This window comes from Cricetulus griseus (assembly GCF_003668045.3).
Source record: "Cricetulus griseus strain 17A/GY chromosome 1 unlocalized genomic scaffold, alternate assembly CriGri-PICRH-1.0 chr1_1, whole genome shotgun sequence".
Lineage (NCBI taxonomy): Eukaryota > Metazoa > Chordata > Mammalia > Rodentia > Cricetidae > Cricetulus > Cricetulus griseus.
Genome location: NW_023276807.1, coordinates 24,520,828 through 24,539,492, shown reverse-complemented (window position 1 = coordinate 24,539,492; position 18,665 = coordinate 24,520,828). Strand labels below are relative to the sequence as shown.

Here is an 18,665-nt window from a genome sequence, read left to right as displayed (position 1 = left end):
CTCAAACAAGCAAGAATATTTTTTTTTGGCCTAGGCAAGTCCAAGTAGCCTTTTTACACATGCTGTCCTATCAGTGAAAATAATTATTTTATCTTCCCAAGGTTCCTTATTGTCTTTTAGGCCCTCTTGTAATAAGTGGTAGTACTTCGACAGTATTTATAGGAAGTGCTGTAACTTGCCTTGGGGAAGGGCCCCTATTTCTTTACAAGAAAGATTAAATACAACATGTTTTTTATTGTTTTCCTAACATCTAGTATGATGCTTGGTTCCAATAATGGAGAACTCAGTATTTAGAAAATAATTGGGTCCATCCAGGTGGTGGCGGTGCATGCTTTTAATCCCAGCACTTGGGAGGCAGAGGCAGGTGGATCTCAGTGAGTTTGAGGCCAGCCTGGTCTACAAAGTGAGTTCCAGGACATCCAGGACTGTTACACAGAGAAACCCTGTCTTGAGAAAAAAGAAAACAATTGGATCCTTCCAAGATTATTGGCCAGACATGGATTGTGAAATATAGGATAAGAACTCCTGTAAAGTGAGGGGAGGCTTCCTATGATGGACTTGTACATGTCTTAGGAAGGGTAAAATAGAAGAGGGATTTATGATGGAGTAGGACATCCAAAAAGGCAGAGGAAATGGAATCATTTTTGCAGGTGTTATCCTTGACAGGATGAACAGACAGCTCTTCTGCGGGAGATAATGTAGGCATAGGGGATTGGGAAGGCTTTGACAGTGCCTTTAATCACCCTGAAGGAGGAGTTGGAAAGTGGTGAGGGGAGCCAGAGGCCTGAGGGGGGATGCTTTGGACAGTGAGGGTGAGGGAGGGCATCAGGTACAAGTCAGCAAGAGGGCTGTGGGTAGAAGAGCTCATCCAGAGCTGCAGAGAGGCAATGTATAGTGATGTCTAGTAGCCAATGGAGTCAAAGGTCAGCTATATCAGTATGGAACTCTCAAATGCATTTCTTGATGTAATAATCTATTAATAATAACCTACTAAAAGGAAATTTCATGCTTTGGTCATAGGAAAAATATGGCCTTTTTTGAATTTTTCTACTACATCCAGGTTCTCAGAGGGTAGAATTTAATGTACTGCTTCTAAATCTGCAGAATAGGACACAGCAATGATTGCATTGTGTTTTATCATGGTAACTTCTTTCTCTTCCAGGAGTGGTGATGACAAGGAAATAGAATGTTGTAGATTCAGAGAAATCAGACCAAGTTCCCCTGGAGTTTGGTGAAGTGTTGGTCTACCTGTCTGCACTGCAATTCAGACTTTAAAAAATGATCACATCCCAAGAACCTGGGGGAACCTTCTCTCAACAACTTCTTTCTCTTTGTAATCAAAGAAACTCAGGGTTTTGCTTAATCAGAAGCCTAGGGACCTGTTGCTGCCAGCCATGGGCAGTCCCAGGATGGGTCTTGCAACAGGGTGGCCAGTTTGTTCCCTTTGTGTCAGGGAAGGTGTTAGGGAGAATTCCTTTATTTTCTTTGTCAAGACTGCATCTTTTCCTTCTGTGGATGCAAAGGAAACAATGGTTCTCACGTTGTGAACAGGATGGTAGTCCCACATAAAATCATTAACTATCATGCAAGTAGAAAGGGAAATTCTGGGGGAGAAGAAAGGGTAGATGGGTGGCAGAGGGAATAAATAGGGTACAAATATGCTCGAATAGCATTATATGCATGTATGAAAACAACCCAATGGAATACGCAATATATTCCAGTAAAGAAAGGAAATAAAACTATGAAGTTTTGAAGGTACACATTTACAATGAAAAGATGAGTTTTCTCTAGGAATTCACAATAACTTGTCTAGCTGATGTAGATACCAATAATTCTAAGACAGGGATTGATACATTCTCTAAAACCAACACTATATAGGCCTGTATCAGTATTCAGTGGATTCCTGAATGTTCAAGTGAAGCTGTCCTCTTAGTGTTGGAATATCACAGCCATGATATGTGTGAAAGTTAATCTCCATTGTCAACTTGACCAGACTTAGAATCACCTAGGAGTCTGTGTGCAGCACACCAATGGGTATATCCATGAGACTTCTTTGTAAAGGTCACTTGAAGGGAAAGAGCCAACCAGAGTATGGGTAGCACCATTCTTTGGGACCAAGAAAAAGGGGGGGGGAGTTGAAAGCAGTGACTTTCTCTTTCTCTGCTTCTGGGCTAATGATGATGTGAACTGCTGTGCTTCTGGGTTGGCCATTAGATGAGCAGGTTTTCTCTGCCACATGTTCAGATGGCCTTGATGTTCTCTTCAAGGCTATTGGGTCAAGTGACCGTGGGATGAGAGTTTTGAAAGCATCACTCAAACCTTTTGTCCTTTTAAGTTGTTCAATCACAGACAAGTGAAATGTAACTAGTATACTTAGCCATCATGCTAATGGTAGCCAGGTCACTCCTTCCACAGGAGCCAAGAGACAGAAGCCCTCTTGATGCTTAGCATCATAGGCTTATGCTAAACCATAAAACACTTTGGCTGGGCCCAGTGATGATTCATTTTATGTAGGTTCAGAGTCATGAAAAAGGAAGCCCCTGCAGAACCCCACAGACACAAGCTCTCACAGCATTTAGGGGGAATCCTAGAGCAACAGCTTGTTTTGGAGAACCTGGACTGGCTGTATAGAGGATTGTTCGGGGCTGTGAGGAAGTTGCAATTGGACTTCAGAGTTGAATTAGGTGATGGGGCAATTGATTTGCTGTCTGGAAAAGACTTCATAGAACTCTAAGATCTCAGCAGTGTTCTGATTTGGTATGTAAGATGACTTGTTTTGCATATTGTATCTTTTCCATATATCAACCACCATCATGCTGATTATCTCAACAACTCTCAGTGATAAGGGCAGATGGTGACTATTAATTATAGCATACAATTAACATGCTGATTTGGGATGCTTGAAGTCTTAAAAAGCATTGATTTTAGAAAAAAAACTAAATCTAATAGTGGAATGCTTCTACCACAGAAACAATCTTAAATAAGGCACCTCTTCTCAATGCCAGTCTCTTTAGAACAGGATTCCAATCTCAAACTAATAACATCGTTCCTCTTTTGCAGCTACCCTGCCCAGCCCTGAGTTGTGTAATTCCCTGTCAGCTCTTTATGAGTATAATACACTAGGATGCAAGGCTTGAGAGCAGTGGTAATGGAGCTGGAATCAGATCCAATGCCTCTGTTCATCCTGGGTGAGTCATGAGGATGCTTCATAGTTGCACACAGACTTGGTGGGTGGGGATGATGGGGATTACTGGGTGGGTTCAGGATGATGCAGATAACTAAAGAATGGTTGGCTAATGTACTAAGGCATTTTGGATAATTCCAGAGAGAAAGAATTTCACTCTTTTCTAATACAATGTTCAAAGTGAATCACAGTGTATTAGAGTTTTGCTTTGCATAGCAAACATATTTTAAAGGAATGAGTTGAAGTGTAGTGCATCATAATCAATGAAAAGTCTTCTGAGTGAGTCCTGTTACTCTGTATAGGTGAGATCATTTTCTGATACTATATCATTGCATGATAATATACAGAGCAGCCTCCTTTTCTCTCCTAACTGGGGAACAAATCCAAGGCCTCTGTCATACAAGAGGATGCTCTGTGTCTAAGCTATCTCTTAAGCTCCAGAGAAGGCTCTGTAATCAAAACTTCTATGATAGCTAGTTGTCTATTTAAAAGTTTGTTTACAGCACATTTTCACAAAACTATATATATATATATATATATATATATATATATATATTATATTATATATTATACCAAATATTTTGTTGCTCCTGAAAACACACACAGGTATATTCATTCCCTAACATTCGTTGTGAAGAATTAGGATATTCTGGTTCATATTTTTATTTGCATAAATCTTACCCATGATGTTTTTATAAGCTATGGTGCTATGGTTTTAAAAAAAGATTTTTTTTATTTTATGTATGTAAGTATTTTGCTTGCATGTATGTATGTATGTATGTATGTATGTATGTATGTATGTATGTATGCCATATCTGTGCCTTCTGTCCTCAGAGGCCAGAAGATATCAGATTTGCTGGAACTGGAGTTACAGAAGGTTTTGAGTAACTACTCAGGTGCTGAAAATTAAACATATGTTCTCTGTAAGAACAAGTGCTTTAAATCACTTATCCCCCACCAAGTTATGTTTATATTTATGTATTTATGTATTTACTTATTTGTAGCATGAAGTCAAGTTTCATGGATTTATCTGAATATAGAGTCCCTAGATATGTAGGCTTCCCCCCTCAGCATAGTTGTGTGTTCACATTTGGTTTTAAGCTTGTATAAAACATTCTATCCCATTTTCATAAACCATCTGTCTGCACCATGTATTATCAGTGTGCTGGCTAGTTTTGCATCAACTTGATTGTTTCAAACTAGAGTCATCAGAAAGGAGGGAGCCTCATTTGAGAAAATGCCGCTACAAGATTGGGCTGTAGGCAAAACTATAGAGCATTTGCTTAATTAGCTATTGCTGGGGAGGGTCCAGCCTATTGTCGGCTGTTGCACCTCAGGGCTGGTGGTCCTGGGTTGGATAAGAAAGCAGTTTGAGCAAGCCAATGAATAGCACTCCTGCATGGCCTCTGCATCAGCTCATGCTTCCAGGTTTTTGCCCTGTTTATGTTCTTGACCTTGCTTCTTTTGAAGATGATGTGTGACATGACGTGGAAGTATAAGCCAAATAAGCGCTTCGCTTCCTAAGTTGCTTTGGTCATGGTGTTTCATCACAGACTATGACAATCAGCTTATCCAATAAAATGAAATTAACCACACCATGGCAGTTCAAATACAAGAACACTGAGAAGTAACACTGAGAGGTAACACCGACTCTTGACAAGCCTTCAAACAATGCCAAGAACTGAGTTCTATGGGCCTTAAGGATATGTTTCATGTGTTATAGATCTCTGTTAATATGCTCATGGGAGATGTGAGTGTTTGGCCCTCTGATCAGTCATCTATAATCCTAGTACTTAAAGGGTTGAGGTAGGTAGATCATGAGTTCTAGGCTAGCCTGGGCTACCTAGTAAGAACCTGCCTCAGACAAGCAACAGACTAGTGAGATGGCTCAGTGGGTAACAACACTTTCAGTGTAAACCTGATGACTTGTCTGATCCACAGATGCTAAATTTAAAAGGAAGATGTATCGATCCATGTCTGTAATCCCAGAATCCCTACAGAATGATGGAGGTGGAGACAGGAGAATCACCTGGAAGTTCTTGGCAGAAACAAAACAGACCCAGTCTCAACGCGGTAGATGGAGAGAACCAACTCCATATGTGGTTTGCATCCACAGACACATACCACACACAAACAGTATAATAAGCAACAATTACAAAAGCAACAAAACAAAATGAAGTGAAAACAACAATAGTAATGACAACATAAACAAGAATGGAAGATGCGATGGTCCAATTTAAACACTGATTATGCTAGAGAGTTTCTCTTTCAAGTTGATTAATTCCATCATAAAATATAATTTTTCCTTCCTGGAAGAAATCAATGAACATTCCTTGGCATGATTATGAAAACAACTATCAATACTAGTTTTTAGCTAATGTAATCATGTGAACAAGTTAAGAATAGACTCTTGGTATTTTGCAGCATGGTATAATTTCTTCATAATGGGGTCTTTGAAGAAGAACACGTCCTTTGGCAGTATCAGCAGTATCATCCTTTACTCTCCCTCTAGTTTCCTCCCCTTCTGTCTTCCCCCGTGTTTTTCCTCTTTTCCCATGAGCACCTGATTTCAAAGGGTGTGTGGTTCTAGAATCTGATAGTCAGCTTTGGGACTTGAATTATTGACTCAGAAAGGTTTTCTCTGGTTCAAATATCAGAGTGTCCTGTGCTACCACTAGAGTCATATAATTTGGATTCTTCTATGGTAGATTCCTTGGAATATTATCACTCATAATGTTTTTTCAAGTTTGAGGTAAAATGAATAATAATAGTATTGATTGATATTTTCCGTGTCCTAATCTCATTCCATGTGTAGCAAATTTGTATTTTGTTAATATGACTATCTCTATTATATGTATAGGAAATGATTGCTTAACAGCAATCTCCATGGACTAGAGAGATGGCTTAGGGGATAAGAGAGACTGCTACCCAAGCATGACATGTGGACCTGAGTTCAAACCCCCAGGACCCATGTGAAAATCTGTGTCCCATATATACCTGAATCCCCATTGCTGTGGGAGTTGGAGACAGGGGGATTGCAGTGGCTCCCTGACCACCAGCCTAGCACTGGATTTAGTGAGAGATCCTATGTCAATGACATAAAATGGTGAGTGGTAGAGCAGGACACCTGGTACCCTCCTCTTGCTTCCACATGCTCATGGGTCCCCATACCTGCACACATGTCCATCTATATACACCTGAAATAAAACAAATACTGATGCCTCAGTAAATCACAGTGTTGGGTCTAGAACCCATTTCTCTTGAGAGTATTTCTCCTCCTTCCAAAACAGGAGACATTCAAAATGCCTATAGAATAATACCATCAAAAAATGAAACAAAATAAAACAAAAGAAAAAACAAGTGTGCAGACACGCATATGGGATGACATTCTTAACAGATCAGGATTCTCAATGAAGAATTTCCCGAAGAGTCTTCAGAACAGTGCGCTTAATAAACACATGCTGTTGAGGTGAGTGTGAGACTCAGGGGTGCTTAGAACAGGGTTTGGGGTGAGTGGCTGGGGTGTGTGGGTGTCTGGTTGCTGAGAATGCTCTCGCATCATTAGGAACTGCTACATTAATTCTCTTAGGTTAAATAAAGCTTTGATAGCTTTAGGTAGTGCATTGACAGTAAAAACCAATCATTTACTTTAACTCCATGTACTGGTACTAATTTAGGAAATGGTACTTTGTACAGTGATGCAGAAAACACTTTTACTGGTGAATCTAGAATAAGGAGAGCTGATTCTCTGATGGTTGACTGGAATTATCAAGGACATTGGTACCCTTGTTCGTTTCACATGTGTCTTACTTTCACAAAGATTTGGGATTTGGGACTCGTTGAGTACAGCATACATAGATTGCATATAGAAGCTGTCTGTGTGACTTACTTTGTGAAAGTCTGTAAGACTATTGGCATGGATTCTGAGACTTTACTCAGATGATACAAGTTCTTCTGTATGTCTGAAGTAAGCTCTTCAAGGACATGGTCTCAAATGGAATCTGTATTTAGATGCCATTCTATCTGCAGCTACATAGTAAGTCCTTTTATCCATTGTTGTACATTAAAAACACAACACTAGCTTCATTATAAGGAAAGAAGTAAATAAAAATGTGCTCTTCAAGAACAGGTCATTATTAGAAAAAAAAACCTTCAGGAAAGCTAGATCTGAAGTTATTTCAGAAGAAATCTAAAGTGAATCAAAGGTGAAAAAATAACAGGAAGGGGGGCAGATAATGACACAAAATATCTTCAGAAAATCCTATTCTTAAATTATTTCTGAATACATTGGAGGCAACTGAAAAAGAAGAAAATAGTTCTAAGAATAAAAAAGAATATCATCACATGGAGCTCTGGTTAGCATTCAGAAGAACCTAAATTCCAGGAGCAAGGGGCATCTCAGTTTGAGTTAGTTTGTTCACCCTTCCTTACTGCCTGCAGCATTGCTCCTCCTCTGCCTGCAGCATCACCCCCTCAGTTGCCACTGTGGAGCCTAGAAACCTTTTCATCACAACCTCCAATTCCCAAGGTCCCTCTGTGCTTACACTGTGTGTCTGCAACGAAGAATACAGTTCTCATTTGTGCCGCTATTTGGGCAGACATTTCTATTTAGCATTCTTAAGAGCAATGTCCACACTCTGAACAGCTACCATCCATGTCTGTGAACTTGCTGTGGTATTGGCACCTGATCCCATGTATTTGTTATTTCATACAGTGAGGCAGGCACATCATTTGCTCCTTAGCATGGAATTGTGCTCAGAGATTATATCTATCTGTCTGTTGGCATTGACCACTGCTGATCACACTATTGTGCCCCTAAAAGTCAATGCTGGGGACAGCCCTCCCTATCTCAAAGTAAGGACCTTTATTTTTGAGACTTGGAATTTACTGGGGCACTCTACTTGTAGATGGGACCCAAATTGAATTTTGATATTTTATGTTAATACTTTGGACTCTTACTAAAGATAATTTTCCTTTTTATAAAGCCTAGGACTAAGAAACATTCACGTTTAGGGTGGTTTCATTTCCCCATTTAATCTATATGCTACAGAGGCATTAAGGCAACATGGACAATTTCCATTAAAAATTATTTAAACACACTTACCACAAAGTTCTTTGGTGACATATAATGATTGATACAATAATCTAAATTTATTTAACACTATGATCTAGTATGTGCTGGTTTTATAATGAATAGAAATAATAAGACCTCTTATTTACTTTTCATGCTTTTTCAAGCGTCAGACAACTCCATTAATGAGTCAGCCAATATAAACAAAACTGCTTTAGAGTCACAAGCCCTTATTTTCATTCCTAGAAGCCTGGCATGTTGGAAGATCTTTTTTATTTTTTACTCTGATTATCAAGGCTAGATTTTTTTTTTTTACAAAAATGGAAACATAATTAGGCCATTCAGAAACCTGTAAAGTACAGGTTAAACACCAGTCAAAACAGTTTTTATTGAAGGGGAAATCATTGAAAAGATGCTGCTTCTCCCTGCAAATCACAGATATGACCTTTGAAAGCTTGCTTTGTGCGTTGCTCTGGAGAGAAGCTAGCTGGTGACTAAGCGAGAGTATATTAAGAGTTTCCCACACACGGTTTAACACACAATACAGCAATTTGTATTGGTAATAAGGAGAATAATGGAAAGAGAGATAAAAAGCTGCCAGGCTTAATTCACCAACAACTGCATCTCAAAGGGAAAAAGGTGCCCCTAAGTATCCCAATTAATTGAAATATATTTGAATTTTCCAAGAGAAGCAAACACTAAACCTGAATCCAGCAAACAGGCTGGGTTATAGATTGCCTTCCTTCACTCATGTGAAAACCCACCTATTTTTCTCAGTTTACACTTTATTGCACCACGAGTAACAGGTTTTCATTTACTCTTTACACGTTAGAGGTAGTCTCAGAATGTCAGGTCTCTTTCTGATTTCCATCCTTCTCATTGCACAATGCCCAGTGTTTCTAGTATGTAAGGAGGAAGAGTTGGAAATGAAGCTGTCTTTGTTAAATTAATATTGTGAGTTAGCATGCAAACTGATGAGTTTCATTATGGTATTTTCTTACTTTCTTTTTTATTATATAACACTTCTCATACATACATGTCATTTTGTTTGTTCTTCTTTATTCCTCCTGCCAATTTCTCTGGTACCCCAGCTGTGTTTGTTACTGTTTTTGGTCATCTTCCTCCCCACAAAGATCCTCTCTTTTTTTGGTCTTATGTCACAAGTGTTCCATTACTGTCTTTTCTCCCTACCTCTCGCATACAGTCTCTTTCTTTCCTCCCACAATTCTCTGTCTATGTTCAGGTGTTAAGGTAGCACATGCATGTGCATGCATTCACACAAGCGCACGCGCGCGCGTGCGCGAGCGCACACACACACACACACCTAGACTTACAATGTTAGAGAAAGCACACACTATTTGTTTTTCTGCACCTGTCTTGTATAACTGGCTATGGTGATCTCTATTTGTGTTCACTTTGCTACAGATGTCACAATTACATTTTCTTTTGTGGCAGAAAGAAACCCATGTCTCGCTATCTAAGTTCATCAGGCTAAGGATGCTCGTGTATGTGTACATTCACCACATGCTCATTTGTATCTAGACGCACCATATTAGAGAAATCATGCATGTCCAGTCTGATTCTATTTCTTGGGGACTACAAAGAATGCAACAATAAGCATGGTTGTGCGTGTGTCTTCATGGTGTGTGTTGACTTAGATTCCCTTACATATATACCGCCTATGTATATGCGTCCAGTAGTGATATAGTCCTCCTTTTAGTTTGCTGAAGAAATTCTACAATGCTATCCACAGTGGCTATTTAGCACACATTCCAACCAACAGTGTATCTGTCTTCCTCTTCCCCGTATCTTCACTAGCACTTACTGTCATTTGCTTCCTTGACAATAGCCATTCTGACTGAGGTGAGAAAATCCCAAAGCAGTTTTACATTTCCTCTATGGTTAAGTTTTTAATATTTTTTCAAGTATCTATTGGCTATTTGTATTACTTCTTTTGTATTACTACTGTCTATCTAGTTAATCAGCTCATTGATCGACTGGATGGAATTTTGGTGTTAAAATTTTTATACTTTATGTATTTTAGATATTGATTTCCTGTCTCATGTGCACTCAGCAAAGATTTTTCTCTTACTGTATAACCCATCTTTTTACCTGGTAATTCTGGAAACCAATCTATTAATATAAAAGACTACCCTGTTACCAACAGCATAATCTTGGGGACATGGATTCTGGTAATATTATTTGTTAGTTTGGTTTTCAAGACAGGATTTCTCTGTGTAGCCTTGGCTGTCCTGGAAATCATTCTGCAGACCAGGCTGGCCTTGAACTCACAGAGATCCACCTGCTTTTACCTCCTGAGCACTGGGGCTAAAGGTATGTGCTACCATTGCCTAGCTCTGATAATATTTTTAAAAGCCTAAAATTTAGATGAATGTATCTCTAATTTTTATATAATCACTATTATATAACCAAGAAATATATCAAGTTCTGCTTAATTTAGTCCTGACAAATTTTCATTATCTCTGATAAGAGTTCTAGGCTACATGAATGAACTTTGGATGAGCAGTGGCTAATCCTAGCTTCAGTCTGTGCTCCACAGAGTAAACACAAACCTACCAGTGCTTCAGTCACAGCTTAAGATGATGTTATGTTCTTAGTTCAGCAAATATCTGGCTAGCACTCAAGAATCATTAAGGGTGATTTATAAGTGAATTTTCCTTTGTGGAGTAAAAGGAGTGGAAAATTTTTACACGAATGGGAAAAGAGTGCCCTTTAGCAACAAGGAGGGGCATAAACACAAAAGAAAATGGGAGGAGGGTAATCTGAGAGAGAAAATAAGAAAAAGGAGGGACTTTTAGGGAGGAGGCAGGGAGGTAAATACAGAAGAAGGTGCACAGAATAACAACAAAAAGCTACAATGAATCCTACTCTTAACTTTTTAGCTAAAAGAAACTTGTAGCACATGCAACTTCATGTATAAATATACATGCAGGGCTTTCATGAACTTTTCTCATCTGGGCCTCAACCCTACACAAAGAACTGTAGGCAACTGAGGAAGGTGGCAGTAGGAGAGGTGTTTTTTTCCCATGGAAAGGCACACCAATTGGTTGTCTAGTACCAAGTAGTCAACACTGAAAACAAACATACAAGTAACGTTATATGGACTGACCAGATAATATTTGGGCTATGTATGTATATACACATGCAATAACAATTAGTGAAAAAAGAAACCATGGATTCAAAGGAGAGTGGGGAGGGATATATGAGAGGGTTTGGAGTGAGAAAATGCAAGGGAGAAATGTAATTACATTATAATTTCATGTATGAAATAAAACATTTTCTCACTATTATAAATTTTGTATATTTCCATGTAACTCCCTTTTGGAATCTCATAAAGGTATAAAAGGAAAAGAAATGTAATTTTTATATTGTATATAGTACTACAGTACACTGTAAACTTCTTATTAGGGTGTAAGTTCCAAATGACTGTTTCATAAATTCTTTACAATGAAGGGAAAACTTTTACCTGAAAGGAAAAATGCATTATCCACAGTACACCCTTTCCAGACTACTGGAGACTGTAGTCTGACTTTTTGAGTCATTTTCAACTCTGCATTTTGTAGATAACACATAGCAATGCAAACTAACTTTGCCTTATCTACATGTAGGTAAATTATGTCTAGTGGATGTTCACTGATCTGTTTCCTACACTGTGAAAGCAGCCAGATTTTCCTTCATTTGTTCTTCAGTTTCACTATCCCAACATTTAGCAATTTTCTGGTCAGTGCTTTTATCTGACTGTGACACTTTACTGGTTCCTTCATTGATAAATTTTAAATAATGAATTAAATATAATAGACAGCATGCATTTGCTTTCTATTGTTATGACAGTTGTAAGTTTTACTCTTCCTGGTTTGGAAAATCTTTGTAACAATCTAAAGGAAAAGTGGGATTTTTGAATGGGGAATTTTATAATAAGGTATCCTTGGTCTTTGCTCCCGAAGGCTCTTACTAGTCTTTTCTTTCTGATCAATTGATGCATTTAATTCTTCTCAATTTGAATCAGCCGCTACTCAATTTTTTTTATCTCTGTCATTTTTTTTTTAAATTATACCTTGAACTGAACTGAAATCCAGATGTGAAGAAGGAGGACTGATGAGCAAATGGGTCCAGACCCCTGAATGTGGGTGTCAGTGAGGAGACCTTGGAAATCTCTGGGGCCTCTTGTAGTGGATCAGTACTTAATGCTAACATAGGAATGGACTTGGGGAGTCCATCCCAAAAGGAGGGATACTCCCTGAGCCTAGACACAAGGGGGTTGGCCTAGGCCCTATCCCAAAGAATATAACAGACTTTGACGACCCCCTATGGAAGGCCTCACCCTCCCTAGGGAGCAGAAAGGGTATGGGATGGGTAGGGCGTTAGTTGGGGGGGGGCAGGGGAGGAGTGGAGGAAGAGGGACCTGGGATTGACACATAAAAAATTTTCTTGCTGATAAAAAAAAAGAAAAAAAGAAGTTAAAAATATTTATACTATGTATCCCAGACTGGCCTCGAACTTGTGATACTCCTGCCTCAGCCTCCAGAGTACTGAGATTATAGGCATGTACCACCACACTTCTCCTATTCATTCTTTTGACAACCAAGAAAACCTCCCCCCCCCACCCCTGGAGTGGTAAATTTATCAATTGTATACTTAAGTTTACAAAGTTAAAGCAAACAATCCTGTTAACATTTCCTATTTTCAAAAATGATACATTTTTCCCTTAGGAAACAACTGAGCACCCCAAAAATGTAAATGATAAATAATGTGTAAATTTAATTTTCTTTGCCCCCAAAAGGCACAGAAACCCCTCAGATCACTCATAAATACCATGCAGTTCCACACACATCACTTTTAGAAGTTAATATTTTCATTGAGACCATTCACTGAAAACCATTTTGTTATATGCAGAGGAAACATTTCATAGTAGACAGTAGATTAAAAACAGATTATTTTTACTTACTGTGCCCCACCAGAGAGCATCTGCATATGTAGAGAACTCTTTGTTGGCATCCTTTTCCACCAGATAGACAAGGAAAGATGAAAAAATAAGAACCAGAAATCCTATGTACCAAGCTGTGATTAATTCCTAGGTATAAAAGGAAAACAACAACAACAACATTTTAGAGGTAAAAAGAATCTTTGATAAAAGGAAATAAAATCCATGAACAATTCAATCATTTTCCTACTTCTAGCAAGTATATGAAGGCTTTTTAAGTAACTCATTATGTACCAGGGCCCCAAATAGCTTGAGCCGCAGTCTGAGGTCACTGCCCATTAACCATTATTGAAATCAATGGAACGTTTTCAAAAGTTTTGCTATAAGGTGTAGAGAGCACATTTTTACCTTGCTGTGAGCGTAAACCACGGAGCCCAGCAACTTCCAGGTGCCTCCCCTCCTGTCCATGCGCACCATACGCAGGATCTGCAGGAACCGGAGACTTCTGAGCGCTGATGTGGCAAAAATATTACCCTGAGTTTTTGCAGAAACAACTGCTATTGAAGCGATAAGAACAATGGTATCTGAAAGAAACAGGTTGAGACAGCCATAAGTCACGTGACTAATGCATTTTATTTTTCAAAGAATTTGTGTGTGTGTGAAGATTTAATGCTCATTAGTTTGAGGCAAAAGTAAACAGAGCTGACAGCCTTACCTACCCGCACTTAGTGAGGAGCTTACTGATGGCAGAGTGAAGAGGAACAGAACATGACCCACTTGTTACTTTAACTCTGGTCCTTTGACCACTCTGCACTTTTATCTGTACAATTTTGAATCTCACAACCTTCATCAAATTGGACAATGGCATCCAGAGAGTTCAGTGTCTTGGGGAGCTGCAGGATTATAAGGCTCTCTTTCACAGTAACCCCATTTTCATTAATTCCCTAGTCTTCAACAAAAGCTCCCAAATCAACCCCTAACCTCTAGCTCCTGGCTTGATGGGAGAAGAAATGCCTTTGCTTCTTACTGTTTTTGCCAAACAAGATAGCATCCTCCCTGTGCCAACTATTCTCTCCTGTTGTGGAATCTGAAAATGCTTACTGTTTAGCAAACTCCAGTATTCTGAATACTCTGTGCTCTGAATATGCTCTTTTAACTGGTCTGTCAGTTCAGTGAAAGCTTGGAGCACAAATCAAATCTACCTCTGTTGCAATACGTTATGCAGTTATGCACCATGGGCTTTGCATGGAAATGGATACTGAATGTTTGACGTATTGGCATTTGGCATTAAGCTGACACTTGCTTAAAAGTGTCAGCTCTTTTGTAATCGAAATAGCTAACAAAGGCAGAGAAAAGACTTAATCATCCAGAAGTAAATCTATAAGTAGTAGGAAAGGGATTTTGAGGTAGTAAAGGCAAAGAGACAAAGTTGGTCTTTTTAGTATTCACTTGTCTTCAATACCCTCAAGTCAAATTTCCTTCTTGCTTCAAGTAGGTTGTGCATGACTGGGCTTCCACATTCGGAGGCTGTGTTCTGCTCCATGGGTATAGGGTGTGGCATTTGAAACATTTCTATTATTCTCGGGAATAATGGACGTATAAAGGTGTCTTCATTCAGTTTTTCATTTGTGATGGTGGGACCATTTTGTACAAACTGACAGGACTTGTCTGAGTAATTCTTCTGCTGTCCTTCCTTAGGTCTTTGATTGGAGAGAAAGGATCAGTGATTGACAGTTCAAGCATTAGCCATAGGGCTTTTCTAGTCAGACCTAGACTCTATCCTGTGAGGAGGTGCCCCAGGGCCTCAAATGCACCCTTGAGTTTATGCTCTTGAGAAGGTACTAAATGTGTCGATGCAGACACCAAAGACATTTTTTAAATGAGTAGAAGCCATCTGCAAATGTGCGATGTAACATTATTGTAGAAAGCATATACATCAGTTAGTGTAGGCTAGGAAAGCATATGCAAATTTGCATAGGTTATCACCATTAATTAGCTGTAGGTGGTAGACAACCAGGTGATATTAGAGACAGGGACTTTTATTTTCCAAATTATAAATCTCCATGATGTTGGAGTTTTAGTATACAAATACCTAATTTGAAATCAGAAAACAAATTGAAAAATTTGCATGTACATGGAAGCCATGTCCTTCGCCATTTTGAGAGACTGTGACAACAGTCCCTTAAGACAGACACTGATTTTATGACCCTTGTTTATATTTTTCTTTTGATTTTATTGTATTGTAGCATATTACCAAGTATACACTCCATTATTTATGTTCTAAAATACTCAAAACACTGGAAATAGGTAAATAGCTGGTAGTGCCGCACAATATACAGCAAACACAACTGATTAGCATGCCTGGAATTCTCTATAATTTTGAGTATATCTTCTAAACATAACTTTTAATTGTATATGTGTGTGTAGTTATGCGTATGCAAGTGCAGATGCCCACAGAGGGCCCCAAGAACTGGAAACCAAGGAGCTGGATTTATAGGCAGTTGTAAACCACCACCTTTCCTGCTGGGGACTATCCCTAGTTCTCTGTGAAGCAATATGTGCTCCTAACTACCACACAATCTCTCTAGACTCCAAATTTATCTCTTAAACTGTTTTTTTTTAATTAACTTACTTTTATTTTACACATATGACTGCTTTGCCTGCATGCATGTCTGTGTACCACATGTGTGACTGTTGCTCACAAAATCCAGAAGAGGATAGGAGACCATTGATCTGGAGTATCAGATGGTTGTCAGACACCATGGGGATGCTGGGACCTGAGTCTGCCTTCTCTACAAGAACAGCAAGTGTTCTGAGCCACTAAGTCCTTTCCCTTGCCCCTCAAACTTATTCTTATTGTCATGAAACCTACTAATTAGAAATTATGTAGATCTCATTTTCCAGAAGAAGACATGAAGAATGGAATGAATATACTGAATTTTTAAAAGATCAACCGTCAATCCATTGTTAGACTAATACCTCTAAAAGCATGCTATGAAGTTAGCATGTTATAGCAAAACTAGAGAAAGTAAAATGAACACTGTTAATTTGAAGAAAATTTAAGATTAGTCACACAGTGAATCATACTCTAAATGTCGGAAGTCACAAATTATGCAAAGGCAACTGCAGATTGGATTTAATACTCTCATTGTTATTCAGGTCAGAAGAGGAAGCCAGAGTTCAGTAAAATGAGCAGCCAAATGGCAAACACAGAACACACATTTTTTCCTTGTCAGCACCACCTACAGTATTTCCTAGGATAGTGTGAAAGTTAGGAGTAATTTTTACTTTTATTCATGTTTCTATTATGTTTGTTGTCTGTTAGTTTATAGAATGGTGCTCCCACAGGATCAAATTATTATTTTTTGTTTTGTTTTGTTCTCCCCCTTTTACGTAGCCTGAGAACTTTTTTCTTTTTAAATCTCCTAAGTAAATCGGACAGCACATGAAATGTGAAACTTATAGAGCAACCTTAGATAAATAAGCACATAAATATAGCTTATATAATACATCTCATTAAGATTTATAATGCAAGGCTGGTGAGATGGCTCAGTGGGTAAATGTACTTGCTGCCAAGCTTGACGACCCAAATTTGATCCCCAGAACCCACATGGTGGAAGAATTGATTCCCACAAGTGATCCTTGACAGTAACGCACATGCTGTGGACACCCCCCCAATAAATAATAAAGTAATAAAAAACCCATATGAAACTCTACTATTTTTCAAGCTAATTAAAATATATAATTAAAAACACAACAAGAGCTGAACAGAGATACTTTGCATGAGTGGACAATGGCTCTCCAGAAGAGATGGGTTACTAAATGAAAATATCAGTGGCAGGAGTGGGTTACATCTTTACCAAGTTTTTGGTCAGGGAGCATTCAAAGCTTTTGACATTGCTCTTGGTTGCTCACAGAATAGCTATCTGGTAAGACTCTATTGCTGAAGATACAATGCATTTTGGTAGCAGGATATAGAGAATTCAAATCGGAACTGACATGAAAATGTCTTCACTGCTGACTAGCTGTCATAGTGCTAGAATATGTTATGTAGGTCACTGGGAGAAAAAGGACATTAATGGTACCCTATGGCCAACCCTAAATCATAAAATATTAACATTCCAGGCAAGATGTGCTTACTGGTACAATAGTGGCACAAAGGTTCTGGGGTAACCAACTGCTTTAACATTGATTGGATTTGAGGCCTGCTCTCCTGGAAGGAGTTTTATGTCCGGTACTGTAAATTTAGTCAAAAGCTCATGGCTTAGGAAGCCATGGGCCCTAAAGAGGAACCACCTTTTTTTGTTTGTTTGTTTGTTTTTTGTTTTTTTTTTTTTTTTTTTTGCTAAGTGACATGTTGCTATACAGTCTTCTAAACATTTATGTTTATGCTCACAGATTAGTGCTGCCCTCACCTTGGGTAGGGAAAATTCTCTTTTCTAGTCAGGAGTTTATTCAGAGTTTCATAGTTGGTCAGAATGTCAGAACAAATGACTCTTCAGTGTTCAGCCCAAAAGTAGCATAGGTGTTGCTGAAGCTGTGCTGCTAAGAGCTATACTACAACCATCTTTGGCTGAGTAAAGTCCAGGGCAGGTTGGTGGTGGAGGGAGTGGGAGGTTGTGAAAGCAAGTGTACAATGAATCAAGAGTAAATCGTTATCACATAAAGCACTGAGGAAAGATAGAACGCAGGGAGAGTTGGGCAGACATAAAATGATGCTAAGAACAGATGGTCTTTTTGTGGATGTATCAAGAGAAAATGGGGCTAGAGAAAGAAATAGAACAGCTAATAAAGAGTTCAAGACTGCATTAAAAAAAGAAATCCTGTGGGTCTAATGCTTACTTCTTCCCAGGGAAATGGTTATGAACACCTTGGAAAATGTTGGAAGACCTCTTGGTGATTCTAAGCAACTGGGTAGAAATAGAAATACAGATAGACTAATGCTGTATTATGGAGGAGGCTCACAACATACTGAGTCATTCAGAATGATTTATCAATGATCTTTACTTGAGACTTGGGGAAATGGCAAAAGATTTGAACAAAGTAAAATCCATAATGGTATTTAAGACACACTGGGATGTGAAGGAGCTTACCACACTCCTCTAACTCAGCTCCAGTATTGTGTAGTCAGCAAAATCAATATGAATCAATAACTATAGATGGTGTCTAAAGGAGCTAAGTCACCAAAAGCTCTCAATATGAGGCTGAATCACATGCACAGCTACCTGGGTTAAAGCAAGGGCAGTTATCCATCTGTACTTGACAGGCTTTGCTTTGTTGCCACAATTGCACTAGGTAACATGTCTATTAGACTTAGCTCAATGGGCAAACTGAATTATAAGGACTGAGAGAAGCATGGCTGGACACTTCAATACCAGTAATTGTAAGAAGAGAGAAATTTTAGAAGTTAGCCACAGAAGTCATGACTGGAGCCGTAGACACTCTGAAGGTACTAGGCTTCTTAAAAG

At 38.8% G+C, this 18,665-nt stretch overlaps 1 protein-coding gene across 1 annotated transcript in view; it reads right to left on the bottom strand.

Annotated features, from left to right (window-relative positions):
* Window positions 1–18,665, bottom strand: part of Kcnq5 (potassium voltage-gated channel subfamily Q member 5) — a 531,455-nt gene that overhangs the window by 93,327 nt on the left and 419,463 nt on the right. Inside the window, 2 exon segments of the mRNA XM_027392801.2 lie at window positions 13,222–13,347; window positions 13,606–13,781. Coding sequence (XP_027248602.1) covers window positions 13,222–13,347; window positions 13,606–13,781 — 302 coding nt within the window.